The sequence below is a fragment of the Thalia democratica genome, chromosome 2, assembly GCF_965202585.1.
Source record: "Thalia democratica chromosome 2, ktThaDemo2.hap1.1, whole genome shotgun sequence".
Taxonomy (NCBI): domain Eukaryota; kingdom Metazoa; phylum Chordata; class Thaliacea; order Salpida; family Salpidae; genus Thalia; species Thalia democratica.
The window spans coordinates 37158851-37182214 of record NC_139166.1 but is presented as its reverse complement, the minus strand read 5'-3'; the positions used below and the strand labels follow the sequence as shown (position 1 = coordinate 37182214).

The 23364-nt window shown below is 26.7% G+C and overlaps 2 protein-coding genes across 2 annotated transcripts; one reads left to right on the top strand and one right to left on the bottom strand.

Moving 5' to 3' along the window:
* Window positions 1-505: 505 nt before the first annotated feature.
* On the bottom strand, window positions 506-997 carry LOC145828572 (uncharacterized). Its single transcript, XM_082936327.1, has one exon. The coding sequence runs from the start codon at window positions 995-997 to the stop codon at window positions 506-508; it is 492 nt and encodes a 163-aa protein (XP_082792453.1).
* A 61-nt stretch (window positions 998-1058) lies between these two features.
* On the top strand, window positions 1059-22290 carry LOC145849740 (ketohexokinase-like). The gene is made up of 8 exons (XM_082954785.1): window positions 1059-1301; window positions 5173-5303; window positions 6361-6504; window positions 6679-6813; window positions 14644-14716; window positions 17109-17249; window positions 21087-21175; window positions 21666-22290. Exons 2-8 carry the CDS (start codon window positions 5212-5214, stop codon window positions 21952-21954), a joined length of 963 nt encoding a protein of 320 aa, XP_082810911.1. The 5' UTR covers window positions 1059-1301; window positions 5173-5211; the 3' UTR covers window positions 21955-22290.
* Window positions 22291-23364: the final 1074 nt, after the last annotated feature.

Genomic DNA, 23364 nt, shown 5'->3' with positions numbered 1-23364 from the left:
CATGTTCAAATCACAATCTTTACAAAAAAAAGGTAAATCATTTTTACATATCTTATTAAGACTCTTGTTTGGTATACTGACACATTTGCAATGCATCCATTTAAAACAACCTTCACAATACACACATTTATCTTTAGAAGAAAATCTTTTAAAACAATTTTTACAAAAGTCTTCACTCCCAACAATGTCAAACTTAAAATTATTTGTACAATTTTTACAATAAAATAAATCACTGTTATAAGAATAGAAGTTAAAATTAAGCTTAGATAGCCCAGAACAATTTAAATGTATCCATCTTTTACACCCATCACAATATATGGATTCAAAATTTGGAGGTTTAAAATCATTTTTACAAACTTTACAAATCTCAACAAAAGCAGTTTTAACTAATTTTGTCTTATATGAGCTCATTTAAAGTACTAAGTAAAATCTCAACAAATCTTTAAAAAAAAAAAAAAAAATAAATAAAAACATAAATATATTAATATTTAGAATTAAGTGATAGTTAACAATCACTTTTAGAATATTTTTTTAACTCTTCTACACAATGAACTACCACAGCCTTGCTTGTTTCCTTCTCTCTCATCAAAACCACCCCACCAGACGACCAAGAGAACTTCCAGCCATTAGCCTTTTGGAACCTTCTTGTATGGTAAAGAAGGTCCCGACTAAATTGTGATAGGTTCTCGTTGATGTAAATCTTCTCAATATTTTTACATATTGAGTTAAGATTAGCATTTGCCAACTTTTTCTTCTCTTTCATGATCTTGACCTTCTGCTCAAAAGATCTAAACTTAACTAAAATCAGATTAAATGCTTTCTTCTTATCTTCAGCCTTTCCAGTTGGTTTCATCCTTCTAAATGAAACAACATCCTTTCTATGAATCCGTGGGTCAACTATTTTCAATGTGTTCATCACTAAACTTTCCAGATTCTCATTTTCTGATACCGGTATCCCTTGGATTTCAGCATTTGACCTTCTAAGAAAGTTGTCCATCTGGTTAACTTTTTGGGACAACTAACCACCTTCTTTAACTTTACTAGCAATCTCAGATAATTTTACATTATCTGATTTTAGCACTTCTATTTGACTTTTCATGGCTTTGTTTTCCTTCTCCAGCTTGTCAAAACCACCACTAATAAATTTCACAGACTTTTCAAGCTCAACAACTCTATTCTTCTGGATCATTAGCTCCTCCTTCAGTTCCCTCATATCGTTTGAAAGACCCCCCATACCTTTTGCAAAGTCTGCCCTCACCTCCATGAACAACTTCTCCATCAATTTCTCCAAACTCTTCAAGGTTGTTGGTTTTTGCATTGACATTTTAATTTAATAAAATTACACCTTATTCAAATAGAATATTCAAATATTTGTACATTGTAGTAAAATTTTGATTTGATCCTAAAATCTATCATATAGATAATTTTTTTTTGTCATTATCAATATTTTTTATATTAAAAAACACATTCAAAGAAACTTTAAGATATCCTTTCTATGTTGTTATACTACTTTACACAGTTTTTTCACTTTAAACCTAATTTTAAACTAAAAATAGACCATGAAACATTTACTTTCAAAAACAAGAAAGAAATTCAGAAAACCTGGAAGAAATTTCTCAAATACCAGTCCTGTAGTTGGCAAAAAAAAACATGGAATTTGGAAATTTTGACAAAAACCTGAAAATTCTGAAATGTTGATATAATGAAAATTATAATTTTTTCAATTTTTAGACTTCAATCAAGAGTATATAATTTTTTAATTAGTAATTGGAAAATTATTTTTTGAACAAATTATTTTAACTAATAAAACTATTTTTTTACTTGCATTTCGATTAATTTGAATGTCTGAACTTAATTCTGACTTATGCAACTAATTAGAGAGAAAACTAAGAGCAAGAGAAAAATAAGAGCAGAGGCAAATAAAAATTTCTGATGCAATCTTTTATGCCAAATGTATTTATAGCGGCTATAATAAATCTATCTTAAATTTAAAGTATATGGTATTAGTTGTTCCTAGTTTATTTAAAATAGCTATATCATATAAAGTATCATTTAGTCAGGTTTAAGTCAATTTTAAAATTGACTTAGATTTATTACTACAACAACAAAAAAGAATTTTAGTCAGGTTTAATGTTCTTATTTAATTATGGTTAATAGTTTGGATTTAAACTAATATAAAGACATACAAGTTTAAAATATTTTTTTAAGTTATCTAGTATCTCCGTGTGGTTTTAAAGCTTTTGTGTATTTGTTACCTTTTGTTGGTAAGTTTAATTTTAAGTTTTTGTTGGTATGTTTAAGTCCTAACTTATATACTTTAGACTTTGTTGTTTTCTTTTTCATAAATTCTTTTAATTAAAAAAACACTGTAAATTAACCAAATACACATAATAAGTTCATCAAAGATAAGCTAGAAATAGTTTTCATGTATATCCAAAGTTATTTTTGTTTAAAGCAATAAACACTTTAGAGAGGCTATCAGTATCAACAAATTGAAGATGCCTGTACTAATAATAGTAGTATTGTATTGTTTGAGTAGTAGTTTAAGGGGATAGGGGGGAGGGGGTAAACACCTTTTTTTTGAAATTTGATCTTATTTTATATAGTTATTACTTAGCTACAAAATGCTTTTTACAGATTTGAAAAAATCAAATTAATTTTTGAGATATAGCCGGTCAATGTCTGAGGCAACAATAGGATCCTTATGGGAGGCGCAAACTAAAACAGCAAATAACTAGGAATCACAATCTATCTCCTCCTACGTTTTTTGAGATAACTACCTCAAATTTTCAGGAAATGTTCCGTGATATATTTAGAAAATTTTGTCAAAAAAAAGAGTTTTTTAAAAATTAAAAAATAAAAATTTTGTAACAAAAAAATAAAAAATAATACTGTTTTTAAATTAAATAGTCTATTTTTGCCGTTTTAGTTTGCTCCTCCCATAAGGATCCTATTGTTGCTTCCGACTTTGACCGGCTATATTTCAAAAATTATTTTGATTTTTTCTGATCTGTAAAATGCATCTTGTAGCTTAGTAAAAACTATATGAAACAATAAGATCAACTTTCAAAAAAAAGGTGTTCACCTCCCTATGCACTTAAATCTATCAAAAAACACCTTTTTAACTTAAGATTAATTTAGTACTAAAAGTAATCAAAAAAGATGTACTTTCAACAACCCGGAAGTAATTTACTTTACTCAAAATAGACACAAATTCAAAAACGAATTCTATATTCAACTTTCCCCTCCAAAGCTCACTTTACTCTTTAAATATCATTATAATATTTTGTACTCATAACCTAGAACACCTCCTTTTGTGAGTGAAAATAGATTTTGAGAAAAGATAATGAGTATTGGCTTCAACTGTATAAGATGAAATACCGTAAAAATACTAAAATATTGGAATTCCCCCTTCATAACTCATTTTACTCTTTAAATAATCTTTTAATATTCATTGTTATAATTTAGAACACCTCCTTTGTTTTACAAATATAGATTTTTAGTAAAAATAACGAGGAGTGACGTCATAATCAACTGTGTATAATGAAATACTCTTAAAAACGCTAATTTGTACTTACCCCCTTAAACTTATTTCAGGATTGCCAAATGTTTTTGGCATATATTCTTCAGGTTTTAACAATTTCTTACAGGTTTTTAAAATTACACCTTTTAGGGCCTATTTTTATTTTAAAACTAAGTTTAAGGTAATAAATTGTGTTAAATAGTATAAATGAAGTCAGCAGATACTGATGGTTCTTAAACCCCGTTGTATTAAACCCTTCTTAGTCTTAATCATTTCTAATAGTATAGTAATCACTTAAATAGTAACTCAAATTAAAAACCTGGTTATAAGTTACACAGCACAATTTAGTATACAATATTAAATAACAAATGTAATTTTAAAAATACCTATTAACTCAAGTGAAATTGTACAAAAAGTTTATAAAGCTAAAGAATAATTTAATAATTTGGTACTTTCTTTAATAAGCAACAAAGTTTAATCTATAATTTGGTACTTTCTTTTAAAGCAACAAATTTACAAAAGTTCAAACGCTTAACTGAATTCCACTCAGAGATTCAATTCAATTCAAAGGTGGAAAGTGCTGTCATCAATCAGAGTTCATCAATAACTGACCATTGCTACAACAAGAATATTAAAAATTGGTCGTCATAGTGCTTTAATAAATTTAAACTTCTCAGTGTTTACAACTACTTAAGTTGTAAACTTATTCACTATTATCACAACGCAGGGACAAATAGCGATTTCAGTACATAAAGATGTTATCTAAAAACTTCTTTAAGTTTAAATAAGATAAAAAAAAAAGAATTTGTAATGGGGAGGGGGGGAAATACATATAATAGATTTTTGGTGTAAAACCGACATTTTACTATTTAATTTGTAAAAGTTTATTAAGTTCAAATAAAGTTTTATGCCTAAAATCATGTAAGGAATTGAACATTGTACCTTATTAGACTTGAAAGGTAAGGAGGGTGATTAAGACACCTAACATAATTTTATGAAATATAAAGATATAGAGAGGTAAGTTAGCATTTAAAACTTTTATATAAGAATTAATTATTAAAAAACACAAGAAGTCAAGTTTATACAACACTAAATATTTTTAAAATTATTATTCTTTGTTCTATTTTTTGAGAATTCTAAAATGGGTATCAAGAGTGTGTAACCAAACAAGTGCTAGATTTGGAGAGGTTACTGATCTAAAGGACTACTGATTAAATAAAAAACTTTGAAATTCTTATTAGCAGTATTATTTAAAAAAATATTATTTCTGTTTTCTAAAAATCCCCTATAAGTCTTAGTATTTACATTTTTTCCAAAGCTTAATATATTAAATGCTTAGTAAATAGATTATCAAAATATACAAAATCTATAGTTAATAAATTATTTAAACTAAACTTACCTATATTTTATTTTAAACTAATTTAACTTTAAAATTTAACTTTTGTAAACTACGTATTAATTAAAATTCATATTTTAAATGTAAATTTTATTTTTCTTTTATGTGTATATTTTTATTTCCCAATTCATCGCCCTGTACACTTTTGTTTTCAGCTTTTTTTAGCGTCTGATGAACTGCTCTGCAGGGAAACGGCGTAATGCAATAAAAGTTTAACAATGAATTTTTATAAAAGTATATTACCAAAAAACAGAAATTTTGACAAAAGCTATTCAAGTACATACAATAAGTAATGGAGAAAAAAAGAATACTTACAGTAGGATTGATTTGTTTAGATATGGTAACATTATCAGAAGGTTTTCCAGAAGAAGGTTGTGATCAAAAGTAAATCATTAAAAAATTACTTTTATTCCTTTGCTTTTTTCATATCATTGAATTTATCATATTTAAAATATTTTTAAAATTAAAAAAAAAATTTACTATCAGTATTGAAATGTTATGATAACAAAAAGTTGTGTGTTGACTTTTAAAAAATGATAACTTAATTATTTATAAATTGCATAATATAATTGATTAAGTTAGCTAGAATTTATTTTCAAACTATTTTTTTTATCTTTTAATTTTTATGAGTATGTAATACACATACAATGAAATAGTATTCACTATTCAATATTGTTTATTTTAATTTTAGTTATTATCAGGATACAAGTTAAGGCCATAGGAGGGGGGGGGGGTAAACCATGTTTTTTACAAGTTGATCTTCTTTTAAAGAGTTTTTTCTAAGCTTGAAGATGCTTTTTATCGTTTTAAAAAATCAAATTATTTTTTAAGATATGACTAGTCAAAGTCGGCCACATAATAGGTTCCCTATGGAAAGGGAAAACTAAAACAGCACAAAAAGACTATTTTATTTAAAATCTATCTCCTCCTACATTTTCAAGCAATCTTCCTCAAACTTTCACAGTCTAATCTTTATACAATAACAAAAAACGTTACTTTGGAATTAAAAAAAGATTTGTAAAAATTTTTTTTTTTTTGAAAAAAAAAACACTTTTTTCTTTAAATCTTGTGATAAAATTTTTATTTTTTTACATTAATAATATTCTAAAGTATAATATAAGAAACATTTCCTGAAAATTTGAAGAAGATTGCTTGAAAAATGAAGGAGGAGATAGATTTTTAGTGAATTTTTAAATTTCTGAGAAAAAAAAATTGCAGTCCATACGTTTGTATCGGAAACTTTTTACAAAAAATAAAATATCTCAAAAGTTAAATGATATTTTTGAATTCTATAAAAACAGGCTTGTAATTTGTATTTAAATTTTCATATATAAGCCAAAGTTAATTTTTGTAAAACAATACTGGACCCCCCCCCCCCCCTTGGCCTTAAATAAGTCTTTATTTAAAAAGAACCAAAATTGTATAGATTAAATCTTTGCAGAACTTTAAAGATGTACATGCAAAAAGGTGGAAATGCAGCAAATACTGCTGGAGTTCTTGCAATACTAGGTCAAAATGTTGATTTTTTTGGCTATTTGCCGGAAGAAGATGAAGAAGGTGCACTGTTTGACAAACAAAACCTTCAGTAAAGTTTTTTTGTAGTATAAGTTATTACTTTTCATTAGGTTTTTAACTGAAAAATGGTTTATTTAAATTTCAAGACAGATATTACAGATCTATATTAAAAGAAACTATTTTCTTTATAAGTTTAACAGTTTTATGTTATTTAAATAACTTATGCTGTAAACGTTGTAAAAAGATTTGTCTATAATGAAATGAAGCATAATGGAGTTGGAATGAGTCTAGTAATTAAGTCTAAAGATTCAAAACTGATAGTATCAAATATAATAATTAACATGAAAAATGGTTCCAGGACAATTATGAATAATAAAAGGTTTGTTTGAATTAAAACTTTTTGTAAGGTTTTTTCATTTAAACTTTAATTAAAAGTTTGTATTAGTTACAACAATTTTATTGTAGTCAACTTTCTTTAAAACTTAAAAATCTATCAATTATTCCTACTTTTATTTTATTTAAGCTAAAACTTCAAGTTATTACGAAACACTTTTCAACAATTTTCAAACAATACAAGATGTTAAATAGCTATCAATAGTAGTATAGTTAAAATTATAAATGTATGATGTAAAAAATAGAAGTTAAAAATTAATTAACAACAAAAAAGTGTAAATTTTGAAGTACAGTGATTATTCATTTATCCAAACTTCACTTATCAGGACACTCACCTATCTGGACAGTTTCAGAAATTTTCAATATCAAACACAAACATTTTTGTATAGTTTGGTTTTGGTACTGGTTTTACGAGCGTCATTCCATTTACGGTACAACTTTTACGGTTTTTACTAAAGTTCTTTAGCTTTGACGCTCATCCACATCCTTATCGCTACTTCTACAATAATGTTTTATACCTCATCTTTTAGCTTAGAGTATCTAGTTTGTGAACTATTATTTTATTTTTATATTGGGTTGGTATAAATGGTGCTGTAGCCCATAGAAAAAGTGGTACATTATGGCTTTTTTTCAGTTTTTTTGGAAAATCTAACGATAAACAAATAGTTTTGACTTAAATCGATTTTAACAGGGTTGCCACTTTATCTAGAAACCTAGAAAAACCTGAAATTTGACAATTAAAGCAAAAAAAATCCTGGGATTTTGAACAAAAATCACTAAAAAAACTGGAAATGCCTGGAATTTTAAACTATTTTTACATGTTAAGTAGAAAATTTTTGATATGATACAAAAAAATTATCAAATAGATAATTTTTTTTGGTCATCATCAAACATTTTTTATTTAAAAACACATTTAAAGTAGCTTTACAGTATCTTTTCAATGTTTTTATACTATTTAATACATTTTTTTACCTTAAAATCAACTTTAAACTAAAAATAGACCCAAAAATGTGTACTAATAAAAACCTGGAGAAAATTTTGAAAACATGAAAAAAATTTTGAAAAAACGAGTGGCTACCCTGTTTTAAGCGATCTCTACATACATAAAAATTCTTGCAAAAACCTAAAATAGCTTTGCAAAAATGGTGAATCAAGAAAAAAGTAAGTAAAACCCCTTTTCAAGAGTAACCATTTCAATTACCAATTTTTGCAAAGCTATTTTTGTGGTTTATAAGAATTATTAAGTCTGTAGAGATTGCTTGAAATAGATCTATAATTTTATCACAGCCAAGCCAAAAACCAATTTTTTGGATCATTAGAGTTCTAGGTTAAATAGTTCTGAATATAGACACTAGGTAAATTAGTTTTGAGGTTTACAACAAAGTTATAGTTTATTGAACACCAAAAAGTGATACTCAAATTTTTTGGTTTAAGGACCTGGTGCACGAAGAACCTTTCAGTTATCAAGTCGCACACCACGGATATCTTTTAACGTCTTGTCCAGGATAAAGCGGAGAATCTTAATTATTTTCTACATGCTAGTATTATTTTATAAGTTACCTCAAATACTAGATAATTATACAGCTCAAATAGTTTAAAATAAAACTCTTTATATAACTATACAAGTTGGTTAATTAAAAAAAAACTGTATAGATTTGAAAACTAAAAAGACAAAAACAACTATTTAGATAATTTTTTTTTCTCATTGATTTTATAACCAATGTAATACAGTACTTCAAAATATACACTATTTTGTTATTAAATGATTTTGACCTCCAAATTTTTACACATACATTTATAATTTATTTATAATAATAATAATAACAAATTATACAGTATCCTTCTTTTATTGCACTAACATATGTTTCTGTGTGTTAACGAATCAACACGCTTCAACAGAGCTGTGTAAAAAAAATAAATACTGTAAGAAAAGTTTAGAAGCTTAAGTAGGTATATGCATAACATGTGTCCATTAAAAATAAAAAAAATTGCTTTAGAGTTTTATAGGTTAATAGATAAAATACTTAAAAATTCGACTGTTAGAAAAATATTTAAAATTTGTATTTAGTAAGTCTAAATTAAATAAATTAAAGTAAAAATACAAAATAAAATAACAAATCATAATATAAACTACTTACATGAAAGTGAAGGAAGTACTAAAGTACTAATTCTAGATATTTACTGGTTACTAATCATTGAAATTACTTAATAATTACAAATATTATATAGCTTTATAACAGTCAGATTTAACATTAAGTGTTTTATCTATTTTTAACCATTGATATATAAAAATCTATAGCAATTAATTTTATTTTTAATAGACACATCTATACACCTACTTTAGCTTCTATTCTTTCCTTACAGTATTTATTTTTTTTACAGAGCTCCGTTGAAGTGTGTTGATTCGTTAAGGCCATAGGGGGGGTAGAAGCCATTTTTTGACCAAAAATAACATATAGACTTATATTATAGTAAATTTCAGAATCTTTCAGATGCTTTTTTTAGATTTTAAAAATATCAAGTAATTTTTTTTTATGACCGGTTATATAAAGGGTATATAAAGGGTAACTTTAAAGCCGTTTTTCTCGAGTTTTTAAAAACGGCTTTAAAATCTATCTTCTCCTTCTTTTTTCAAGCAATCTTCTTCAAATTTTCAGAAAATGTTACTTACATTATGAGAAAAAAACGTTATTTGTGAATTTTAATAATTTAAAAAAATAAAAATTTTATGACAAAAATAAAAATAAAAAAAAGATTTTTTATCAAATTTTTTTTATTTTTTTCAAAAAAAAGGTATTTTTACTTGAAATTTTTTAAAGTCACAAATAACGTTTTTTTGTTATTGTATAAAGAATAGACTGTGAAAGTTTGAAGAAGATTGCTTAAAAAATGAAGGAGGAGATAGATTTTGAATGCATTAGTCTTTTTTCGCCGTTTTAGTTTTTCCTTCCCCATAAGGAACCTGTTATGCGGCCCGACTTTGGCCGGTCATATCTCAAAAACTAATTCGAATTTTTAAAAACGGTAAAAAGCAACTTGAAGCTTAGTAAAAACTCTATAAAATAAGATCAACTTGTAAAAAACATGGCCTACCCCCCCACACAGAAACATGTGTTAGTGTAATAAAAGAAGGAAACTGTATATTTTTTATTATTATATATTTCAGTGAACTTGTTTCACTAGAACCTTTTGTTAACAGACGATTGAATTTATATTTTGAATAGTTGTTTTTATTTAAACTATTATTGATATCTTTTAAAACATCTTGTATTGTTTTAAAACTATTAAAAAATATTTCATAAAAACTTGAAGTTCTTAGCTTGAAAAATAAAAGTAGGAATAAATGATAAATTTTTAAATTTCTAAGAAAGTTGAAATAAAGAAATGTTGGGTAGTGTATAAGTTTGTTTACCAAAATTCTTAAATAAGTTTTTATATTTCAAAAACTAGTTGAGCTATCTGTTTCATCCTCTTTAGTTTTATAATAAAGCTAATGTTAATTTTTGTAAAAAAAATCTAACCAGGGGCGTCCCGTGAGGTGTTGCACTGCCGCAATTCCACCACCTTAAACTTTTGTAAGAAAAAAATAAGTATCTATAACGTTTAAGTTATTTTTAGAACAAAATCTCGTATAAAACTCCAATTTAGACTTAGACCATTTTGCTCACTTCACTGCTGCAAACTCTTAGCTGACTGCCGTAAATGAACTCAAAATGGCAAAATTTCTTCAAGAATCACCGCAAAATCAATATCTTGCGGTAAGTAAGCTATGTTGAAAATTTTCTAAAACTATACAGGTTTTAGTATCATTCCACAAGCGGTTGCAAACAAAAATGAAAACAAAGCTGAGCAGAACAGAGACAACTCGAGCAGAAGCAATTTGAGCAGAGGCAATTCGAGCATAGGCAACTCGAGACGAGGCGATTCGAGTATAGGCAACTCGAGACGAGGCGATTCGAGTATAGGCAACTCGAGCAGAAGCAACTCGAGCAGAAGCAACTCGAGCAGAAGCAACTCGAGCAGAGGCAACTCGAGCAGAGGCAACTCGAGCAGAGGCAACTCCATCAGAGGCAACTCGAGCAGAGGCAACTCGAGCAGAGGCAACTCGAGCAGAGGCAACTCAAGCAGAGGCAACTCAAGCAGGAACAACTCGAGCAGGGGCAATTAAAGCACGTGCAACTCGGATTTTTTTTCTGCACCACCTAAGAAAAATACCACGAGACGCCACTGATTCTAACTATCTGGGTGCACAACAGTTCAAATTCAGACAATTCAAATTCCGACAATTAAAATTCTTGGAAAAATTTGCAAAAGGCCACAACTCAAAAAGTAATGTATATTTGAATATAATAAAAAAATACGTATTTAGGTCTTATTAATACCTACAAGACATCTTTTTCTTTTTGAAAATTTTGAATACAGTTTTAGATATGGCTAAAATAAGTATTAGAATACACTTATAGTTAGTAATTTTTAATTACCTTTGTAAATATTTAAAATTCTTTGCCAAATAAAAAATAGCTTGTATGTATTATTAAGACCTAAAAACGTAATTTTTTGTTTTGTTCATATATACATTACTTTTTGAGTTGAGGCCTTTTGAAATATTTTCCAAGAATTTGAATTTTCCGAATTCTCATGTAACCGACTACTCTATGATCTCTAAGTTAAATTGTTTATAGACATGACTTATCAAATGTTTAAGTAATTTGATCCACTTAGTATTCTTTTCGCTCATCATCATGAATTCTAGAATATCTAGTATAAGTTTCAAATTATGGCCCTAAGGCGTCCTAACTTTTAAAATGGCTCCTAAGGTGACCATATGACTAAATTTAGGAAACACTTATAGAGATGAAACTATTTTTTTAGCAATGAATATTTGAGAAAATACTCAATAAGACTACCATTAATCAGAAAATTTGATTTTTTTAAATCTTTAAAAATTGCAGACTCACTCACTTTTAGTATTAGAATTGTTTTTGCCTAAATCAGGTTTATTAAATTGTTTTTGTTAATTTTAAGTAAGTTTTATTAACCAAAATATATATCTGTTTTGTACAGTTTTCTAATAAATCTTACCTTGTTTCATAGTTGCTAATTACTCAGGCTAGTTTAAACTTTTAGAAAAGATAATTTAGAACAGATTCTTTTTAAAAAAATTGCAAAGTTTGCCTAAAATAGATAATTAATTTAGAACAGTTTTTAAAGTTTTTAAATGTTATTTAGAATACTTAGGCTTGTTGAAGTTTTTATTTTGCAAAACTCTGGCTGTTTTGTATTTTAATCCTTAGTTTCACGCTATATTTTATGACATAAAGACAATTTTTCTAAGTTATGCTTTTTCTTCTTCATGATAATTAGTTCTTTTTAGTGATCTACTAAGTCAATAAATTAGGATTTGATCGCAACCTTATTTTATTTTCCAAGCAAGATCCAGTCAGAACTAGAGTCAGTTAATTTAAAAATTGAAAGAGGTCTAATATAAAAATACAATTTAAATTAAATTTCTTATTTGTTTTTTACAAAGAATAAAAAAGAGAAACTTTTCTAGTCCATAGGCCAGAAACAACTTTTTAGGGCTGGATATGGTACAAAAAGTTCTTGGTTGGCCTGTGTTTTACAACGTATTTATTTATTTTAACCCGCATTTTTCCTTAAATGTAGCCACTAAATAGGCAAGGAGTTCTTAAATTTAGTAAACTCACTCGTACGCAAACCACCTATATCACAAAATTATTAACAGGAACACTTTTGAAATTTTCTATAGCTGCATGGAAATTTCAAAACAAAATTCTTAAACTAATAACAAAATATTAAACAACCTAAACCTCAAACAGCAAGAAAAAACCTGCAAATGCAGAAACGAAAAATGCCCTTTAAACAATAACTACCTAGCAAGCAACCTAATTTACTGAGCTACATTAAAAACAAATAACATAACAAAACTTTATGTGGGTTCAACAAGCACAACATACAAAAATAGATACAGTTATCATAAGGCAAGCTTTGATAATAAATTAAAAAGACATAGTACTGAGTTATCAAACTACATATGGGAACTAAAAGACGCAAACAAAAACTATAATTTAAAATGGGAAATACTGTGCAGAACTCAAACAAAACCAAAAAACAACAAAACATGTAAATTATGTAGTTTAAAAAATACGAAAATGAAAAAAGAATCTATACTAAATAAAAGAGAGAAAAACAGCAAACCTGTCTTCACAACCAAAATATGTATTTAAAAAAAACAAAAAATTTAAAACATAGCCAAAACAGCAACACAAGAAAACTAAAAATAAGAACAAACAAGACAAAGCAAAATATTAATTAACTTGTACAGAAGTTGTTTTTAAGATTAGCTACCTCAAATTATTCAATCTATTTTACACGTTATAATGTGTATTTTTGTGATTCTTTAAAAAATTTGCTGTTAACTTTATTGTTCTGATGAAACGTGTAAAACGTGAATCGTGAAGCGTAGAAACTATAGTAAACAAATCGAACATTAGTTGTTTTTTTTATCATTACTAAAACTTTTTGTATATATATATTTATTTAAATAACTTTTTAGTACTACATATATTGTACAGGAATCTAAGACAATATTCATTCTGAAACATCTTTATTAAAGCAAACAACAAATAAAATCGATTTCGGCTAACGCTTTTCAACTACTTTTGTTAGCAACTAATTTTAAGATTAAATTTTGAGTAAATAAATAGTCAGAGGTTACATCAGAAAAATCAATTAACTCTAATTAGCATAATTGAGCAAAAATTAATTAATTAGACATTTACAATTCATAAATACATATATAAAACAGTTGATCAGTAATTTAACTAAGATAAGCAACAATAAAAATAAAAAATAAGCGACAAAATTCAAATTTAATCTATAACAACTTATAAAGATTAGACTTATAAACGTATTGTTGCTTACAAAAATTAGATTCCTGTACAATATATTTATTTAGTTATCAGTAGTTTACAAGTAGTTTTATTGTAACTTAACAATACATAACAATTACTATTCAAATTTCAGAGTTTACAGCTTGATAACACCTTTAGGTATAATAATTATTGCAATAAACCTTTTGAATAATTTGTTGTTTATTAGTCTCCTACTAAGACTTTAAAGTTGCTAGAATTTTTTTTTACTCTTGTAAACTTTTTTTTTTTTTCTTAATAATATTTAATTGTTTTATAAACTTTCATTATTTTTTACACTGAACACTAACATAAATAAATATTAATAAAATAGAAACAATTTGCACAGTACTTTTTTTTAAACTCACATATATTTCTCTGTGTAAAATGATTGGGCCATATTACAATATATTGTGCAAGTGTTGGTTATAAGTTGTTTTTAGCTTGTTCAATTTTTTATAGTTTAAGTTTTCATTAAAACACTGTAGTAGTTATTGCTAAAAACTTTGATTGTTTAACCAAAGGCATTATCTTGCTTTTATTTAATGCTAATTAAAAAAAAAGATTTTCCTCTCTTGATATTTTTTTAAAGCTGCGAAGTTTTGAAAGCTTTGTTAATATTTTTTTGGTTATAATTCTTGATAGTATTTCCAATAATACTAAACATTTGTTTGATGATTGTTTTTTAATGCAAACTAAAAGAAAGTGATATAAACTAATACATTTCCGTATATTACAAACCGCATTTTTTGTTTAGTTATTTATTACACTTTAAATGTGATAAGTATATATGTGTGATAAAAAAATTATTTCGAAGTTTAATTTAAATAAACAAATAGTTAAAGTACTACAAATAAAAATAACTTTATTAATAACTCTTTTAGTGCTGCAACTGAAGTTAACATTGATGATTTCAATACGATTATTTTAGAGAAATACAGCTGGATTCACTTTGAAGTATGTTAATATATGTACACATTTCGATAACTTAATTTGCTATTACTAGTAAAAAGGTAATAATTAATAGAGATATAGATTATTTCTACTGAGTGGAAAAAATGCATTTAAAAAGATTATATTAGAGACCTAACTATTCAAAATATAGATTTAATCGTTTGCTAACAAAAGATCCTAGTGAAATAAGTCCACTGGAATATAAATAAAAACAAATTATACATCAATCTTCCTTTATTTTACCAACATATGTTTCTGTGTGTTAACGAATTAACAAACTTCAACTGGTTTCTGTAAAAAAATAAATGCTGTAATGAAAGAATAGAAGCTAAAGTAGGTGCATGCATGTGTTCATTAAAATTAAAATAAAATAATATTATATAGTTTTATAACAGTCGGATTTAACATTAAGTATTTTACCTATTATAACTATTAACCTCTAAAAATATGTAGAAATTATTTTATTTTAATTTTAATGAACACATGTTTACACCTACTTTAGCTTCTATTCTTTCATTACAGTATTTATTATTTTACAGAACCCAGTTGAAGTGTGTTGATTCGTTAACACACAGAAACATATGTTGGTACAATAAAGGAAGATTACTGTATAATTTGTTTTTATGATAAATAAACTTATTAATAATAATAAAAAAAAAGTTACTGACCAGGTAGGGTTAAGGTTAAGGGTAACAGTGATAGTAAAAAACAAAGAAAAATAAGTAATGATAATTAATAATAAAAAAAAACAAAAAAACAAACATATCGACGAAAAAGAAAAAAAAAAAGCTATCACCGAGAATAAGGGTTAGGGGTAACTAACAGTTATAGCAAAAAAAAAAAAATTTTTTAAAAGAAAAAAAAAAAAATTTTCAACCCAGGCAAAAGTGACCCCTCATGCAAAAATGTCTTCGTTCAAAAGTGTCCCTTTGTGCATGTTTGACACCTAACCAATATTCATATACAGCAGGCACGTAGCTTGGTACGTTTCTGCAGATTTGCAGAACCGTATACTTTTGTGCGAAAAAAAAAACACTTATGTTTCATTTCTTCACTTCATTAAGGCCCTGCTTTCTTAGCTTTTAGTATTCATTTATACTTAGTTTTGCACTCCTGAGAGATAATTTTGACATTTATGTACTCTTTAGCACTTTTAGTGTCGTACAAATTGAACGAATTAAATACTTTTAAACTGTATACATTTAGCTTATATAGATTTTATTTATCAAAAAGCTATGCATTGCTCAATTGGTTCTAATAAAATCTGTGAATTTTTCTTCAAAAATCGAAATCGTACAAGTTTATGTTTCAAAAATTTGTACAGTTTAATGTTGTTTCTATTGACTAAGTTAAATTTTCGACTTTGAAAAATTCCTCAAAATTTCCGAAAGTTTTACAGTTAACAATATAACTGTTTTTGATTTATACTTTCTTATACTTATTTTCGATGTAAGTTTTATGGGTTTACACAAGTGGAAACACATAAGTTTCCTTGTATAAAGTTATCATTCATAGTTCAACATTCCATTTATTTTTGAAGTATTAACATAACTGCATATTTTCATATTAAACTCAATAACATTAGAGGTAGTTTTAATTGCTCTGATCCCGCGTACTAGAACCTTATCACACGTCATTTCAGATTTTTTATTTTTTTGCAGATTCATAACTTTTTTGAGCTAGCTACGTCCTTGATATACAGTTTAGTTTACAAACATTAATTAATGAGATAAACTAAAGTAAAAAAAAAACTTAGAAAAAGTTGTAAAATAGTTATATTATACAAATGTTTAGTAAGTAATTTTAATATTTAAAATAATTTAAGTTAGCAACAGTTAAGCATAGGTTAATCATGTTAAAATAAAATCAACATCTTGAAGATAGGTAAATACTTTAGAATATTCTAATATTGTTAATTTTTAAAACTTTTATCACTTATAATAACATGTTTATATTTTTTTATGACATTTTAATAGTTTAAAAAGTTATCGATATGTTACCAATTCAAATTTAAGTTATTCCTTACACCTTCACTTTAAAGTTAGTTAATTTTATAATGATAAACCTGTTCTAAACATTTTTTTATTTAACCGCGAACTTTTTAAATTAATTCTTAAAACATATATTAAATGGTAATAACTAAATCAGTATATGATAATTTTTTTCTTTTTCACTAATTAACACTTTAATTGGAATTCATAAAACTAATCACTTCAATATTTATGTGTGTTTTATTGTTTTAGGCTTCATAAACTTAATTACGCAATAAACGGACTTTTATTATCAGTAAAAATACTTAATAATTTTTTATTTATAAAGCTTGAGTCTTAATTGTTCTGTGTTTATTATAAAGTATTTGATTTTTAATAATATAATGTAATGTTTATTTTAAAAGGGACGAACTGAATCTGTTCAACAAATGATGGAAATTGTATGTGAATATAATAAAACCAATGATCAACAAGTTTACGTATCTGTTGAATACGAAAAGCCAATACGCTCCTTTCTTACTTCCTCAATTCCTTATGCAAATTTAGTTAGTTAAAACATTATTTAAATTAAATTATTACTAGTTTTAATGTTGAGCAGTATTGTTTTAAATAATTCTTTTTGGTTTAAAAAAATAAAGCTAAATATATTAATTTCAATATACCGATTATTGGTCTTAATGGTGTACAGCTGTGCGCAGTAGCGTAAATAGAACTTATATTATTGTACATTGAAAATTAAGTAAGGTAAAAAGTAACTTTTAAGTGACGTTTATTTTGTCAATTTCTACAAGATACAGATCGTAATTCTTAACAGGTTATTTATAAATAAAGACATTGAAATTTTTTTTTTAATTTTTATTGTCAATTTTCCACATAACTTATTTTCCATTAACTTAGTGTGCACAACCTTTAAAAAGGTTAAAAATCTCTGATCTAGATGACAATAATTAACTAATACTTAAATTATAGTAAAAAGTTCGCTAGTATATAAAGCAGTTAAATGTTTTGCCACTAGTTGTGCTACAAATTCGGATAACATTTTAAATCCTCCCCTTTATTAAAAAACAGAAAACTTCAAAAACAACTTATTGGAAGCAGATTATTGAAAAACTTCAATATAAATTTTTTTTGATTTTCTTTGTTAACATGAATAATTTCATAAAAAAATAAAAATAAAATTCATTCCTACAAGTTGATCAAAGTTTAGTTAAGATTAGACTGAGAAAGTTTTAAAACACTTGCTCAAAACTGAAGGAGGAGCTAGATTTTTCATAAATAGTCTTTTTTCGCCTTTTTTGTTTGTTTTACTTAGATAGTAAATAAATATATCTTTCTTGGTTGAGTTTATTCACAAACTAATTACAAGAATGGTAAAGTCTGTAATACAAAACATAGTTAAACTAGGTAAATACTTATACATCTCCCCCCAGATTTTATCTACGAAGGAGATAAAACGTTAATATCACCTAGCGAAACAAAATTATTTTAAAACAATTTGTTTCAACTTAAACACATTTTTCAGGTCTAAAATTCAACGAAATTAAACTCAAGAGGACAAAAAAATTAAAAAAATTACGATTAGCTTAGTTCACTATTAAATGATTTGTTAAAACAAACTACAACTTAAACAAACAAACAGTAACAAAAATTTGAGACTTAATCTTTACTTTTCTTCACTTTACTGAATACAAGCATTCAAAAACTTAATTGCTTTACCGATTTGAACTTTTCAGCTTTGAAGAACGAAACCACACGCCACTCATCAAATTAACTTGAAACTTGACTTAATTTGCCGATAAACATCTTTATCATAATTTTGACTTCAAACAAAGTAGAATGTGCATTACTGATGGCATTAAACATTGAGGAAATACTGCTACACTTATTTTCCAAATACTCAATACCAACTAATAGTTCGAATTTTCGAAAGTCAATCCTTGTGTCCTCATCCAAGATAACTTTGAACAGATGGCTGTTAGACAAGTCTGCTGCAAAGTCAACTACAAACTTTATGACGTCACCATTAGACTGAAACTCATTCATTAGTTAGACCATAAAACATTAATTTACAGTGAACATTCCAACTTGACAATAAATGAATATCAGCAACATCGGTGTCACGAAGCTTTTTAAAAGCATCATAAAGTCTTACACGGAAACGCTGCAAATAATCCGATAATTTCACACACTCATCCCAGACACATTATTGTTTGCAAGTAAACTTTGGTGGTCTGTTTGCTTTTCTGTATAAAATATAAGTCAAGAAAATATAGATAAAAGCAAATCCGAGCCATTCCAGTTCAACATCAATTTTGAAGAAAACCATTAGTACAGAGGGAAATTACACAATGCTTATTCAAAAAGAATCTTCCTTCTGGAAACACAGAACATCAAAATTTTTCTTGACATCTTTTTTTTCAAATTTACCAGAAAAGACAAACTTTTACAGTGGTATGTTTGCTTTTCTCAGATAAGGGATACTACTTAGACATTTGCAAACATTTGTAAATCTTCTTAGAAACTTACGATTTTGAACAGTTAAGCGACCTGATCCATCAGTTTTGACAACACATTGATGACAGTCCATCACTTCCACCACCACTCCACTTTTCCCCCACTTGCTAGGAAAGTTACCTGTTTGATTTAGTATCACGACATGATCACCGCAATTCAAAGGTGGCAAAGATTTTGTGTTCTCACTTTATTTTCCAGAGACTTAACAAAACGAATACTGAGAGATTCTTTCTTTTTATTCCAAATTTCACGCCAAATTTTTGAGATCTGCGGTTTATTGTAAGTCATAACTTTCTTTCTGACGTAAGGTAATGACTTCTTATCATTTGGAGGTAGGTGAGGATTGCTTTGGGATTTTTGCGGTTTTCGTCGCCATCCAGTGTGTAGAAATACATTTTTCTGTCCCTGTACCTCCTTTTTCTTCTTTTTACGCTCGAACATATTTTTCCTACGACCTTGGCTGCAAAAGTTATCAAAGTTTTGTGTATACAATCCACCAACTACAAGTGCATTTTACTCATCAGCATAATTTTGGTGACTTTGATAAACTTTTTTACGGGACTTTATCCAGCATTGTTTGCAGGCAAAACACTCAATATACCTCATACTTTTACTGCTCCAAACAAGTTTATCAGTTGATTTATTACATATGCCACAAGTTATTTTACCACTTGGTTTTTGTGTGGTTTTCTTTGAGGATTGGTATGAGAAAACTGAGGCTGTAACAGCAGGTTTCGACATTGCATCACGTGCCATCTCTTTTCCTTCAATAAAACGGATTGTCTCATTGACATTTCTTTCATCTAGATTTTCCCATCCTAGCACCACTTAACGGATATCCTCATCCACTAAACCTGTTACCATGACATCTTTTAGGATTATGTCTGTAAAATCTATCATTTTATTACAGCCATCCTTTGGGCATTTACATGTGTACGAGCATGTACTGGCTTTTCCCTTTAAACGGGCAGCAAATGATCTAGTATTTTCAGTCAAATCCTGTCTTGCACTAAGAAAGTCTGATCGTCGTACAACAACTGAAACAGGAATAACTGCAAGCTGCTTGACCCTCCTTAAAAGCTCTTGCTCACTTAAATTTACTACATCTTCATGTCCCTTCAGAATAGCATCCCCTAGATCTTCCTCACAGCACTGGTACAGTTGACGGCATTTTTCTACATCTGTCATCTCTATGCTATCTTTAAAAATAGTCCACTTTTGTACAAATATGTTCCAACCCTCTTCATTGCAGTCTGTCCCTATTCGAGGACGGTCCATCTTTGGAGGCTTTGGTTTTAAAGAATTTGCACTAATGTGAACATTGTTGTGAATGATAAGCAAAGAGGCAACTACAGAAGAATCGACGTCTGGTGTTTCATATGTGCAACTCTCAAGAGGGCATTTAATCACAGGCATCGTTGATTTAATTCAGCTTGACTTTATCATAAATAAATATATCTTTCTTGGTTGAGTTTATTCACAAACTAATTACAAGAATGGTAAAGTCTGTAATACAAAACATAGTTAAACTAGGTAGTTACTTATACAGATAGTTCCATAAATAACCTATTAACTCTTTTAATTTAATCGCTTATAGCTCATAAAGTTTTTTGAAATTATAAAAACGGTAATACACTACTAGCAAATTAGTTTTGAATATGAAATAATTATAAATTTTATAGGTATAAAAAAAGTTGATAACATTTTACATATTTTTATTATATATTAAACATATTTTTGGTGCACATATAACAACAAAATATTGAAAATTGATTTTTAGAGTTATAATTTTTGTCTATTTTTCAAGCATTGTTTCTGGATTATTATTAGAATTAGTATTAGACGACAATTATTAAAATTAATTAAAGGTCATAGTCAGTGAAGAGTACGCAAAAAGTAAAGGATTTGATACACCTACTCAGTGTGTTAAGTCTTTCCTAAAGCACGCACGCCAAAAGTAAGTTTATTAGAAAGTGACAATTAAATATTGTGTTTAAAAAAACATAACTTAAAAAACTCACTCATTATCATACTTGATAATGTTTATCACCACTTTTTAAAAGCTTGTGGGAGAAAAAATATTAAAAATAGATTATTTTCCTATGTTTCTATGGTGTGTTCAATCAAAATTTAAATGCATAACTTTCTAATGTGTACTTGTTAAAAATTATTCTTAAAATAACAAGTAAACTGATCTATTTATAATTGTTACGGAACTGTAAGGTTTAATTGTAAAATAATGATTTACACACTCATTATGAAAAAATTAGTTTTCTAATTATTGATATACGCTCTAACAAAGAAAATTATAAATAACGATATATGATTAATTGTGATTATAAAAAAGTTTTAAAATGTAGTTGCTTAAATAAAAACTTTTAGAAAACGTTATATTCAATTAATAAATTTTACATATTAAAAGTATTCACGTAATTTTTTACTTAAAGGTGTCATATTGTTTGTGCTTGGGGCAGTGATGGTGCAGCTTGTGGAACTTCAAAAGTTGATAATAATATTGTTTCTATGGTTTCAGCTTTTCCACCACCAAATGGTGTTGTACGTGACACATTAGGAGCAGGTGATACTTTCAATGGTGCTTTAATCAATTATTTGTATCCTCGTGTATTTTCATCATCAAGTGAAATAGATATAAGAGAAGCTGTGAAGTATTCATGTCTGTTAGCCGGTTACAAAGTCGGTCAATATGGCTACTCTTGCTTAAAAAAGTTTAAGTAATCGTTTTTATATTTACAAATACTATCTAATAACTTAATCTATATACATAATCTGTATTTGAAATGTCTATGTTAAATTGTTTTCTGTTATAATCATATAATTATTAATTCTTCTAATCATATTTATAATTTTATAGTGTTTAATTATTTTCAATAAAATTAACCGAATTAATTTTATTGGACTCTGTTATAAACATATAGTTTAAAATCATACGAAGTTTCTAGTTAAAGTCAAAAACTTTAAGTAGGTAAATAATAACTACACTTTGTTAGATAATTTTATAGTTTTGTACTAACTTTAATTAACCTGATCACAGTTTACTAATTTAAAATCTGAAAGCCTTTATTTTTTAAAACATTTACTTTTTCAAAATTTAATTAAATTCTAGTTTCAAAACAATATTTCATTCAGAGCTATTCATTCGTAAATGAAATGAAATTAAAATTAAATTATTATTTTATATAAGATTCTATATATAATTTAACTAATATTTATTTTAACAGTTTATTACTAACAAAACAATGTTTCACTCCTATATTTGCATATAGTAGATCGAGAACTTTAAATTGTTTAATTTAAAACAAGTTACAATATAATATATAATTTAAGGGCAAAATAATGTTTTGTAGTTTTGTTTACTTAAATAAAACCTGATTAAATAAATTCAAAACTTTTTCTGTTTGTTTTTATACAAATTTGAGAACTATTATTGTTTAGTTTAGAACTAAAACTATCAAATTTAAGCATTTTTATATAAAAAAGACAAAACAAATAATTCTTTCTAGTAATTCATTAAACTTGTTCTTGTTTAAATTAACATTTGTTATAATTATATCCCAATAGTTTTTAATTTCACTTCATTTATATGATGTTAAAACTTATTAAAGATATTTTGCAATTTTTATACTCCGCTACAGACAACCAGTTATCCAGTTATAAAAATAACTGTAAACAAAAAACTACTGTATAACGAATTAAAATTAAGAAAATGTAAAATGAAATGTTAATATATGCTTATAAGAAATATATATGTAGTTTAAATTATAAACAGTTTCCCAATTTCAAAAATAGATTCGGTTCCGACCGGATCCAATTTTTTGAAAACAGCAATAGTTATTTTTAGTAAAAAATGCCTTAATTTAAAGAAACAATTACACTAAGTTAAGAAAACGTTCCCTGAAAAGACACAAGTAAACCATCAAGCATAAAAAAATCACAGTATCAGTACTTTCACAAATTATAATTGGTGTTCATTTTAGGATTACAAATATTTATTTGAGACACATATTTCTGACATTTAAAACATGTTGATTGGTTTACAGTAGTTTTGCTTCCTTCGTTTCATGACAAACCAATAATTTTATATGTATTAGTTTAGTCTTTAATAACTTTTTTATTCCTATACAATTC

Coding starts and splice junctions, on each gene's coding strand:
- LOC145828572 (XM_082936327.1), bottom strand. CDS start 997: ATGGACAACTTTCTTAGAAGGTCAAATGCTGAAATCCAAGGGATACCG.
- LOC145849740 (XM_082954785.1), top strand. CDS start 5,212: ATGGAGAAAAAAAGAATACTTACAGTAGGATTGATTTGTTTAGATATG. Junction 14,717..17,108: donor ACAGCTGGATTCACTTTGAA/GTATGTTAATAT, acceptor TTATTTTAAAAG/GGACGAACTGAATCTGTTCA. Junction 17,250..21,086: donor CAATTCCTTATGCAAATTTA/GTTAGTTAAAAC, acceptor AATTAATTAAAG/GTCATAGTCAGTGAAGAGTA.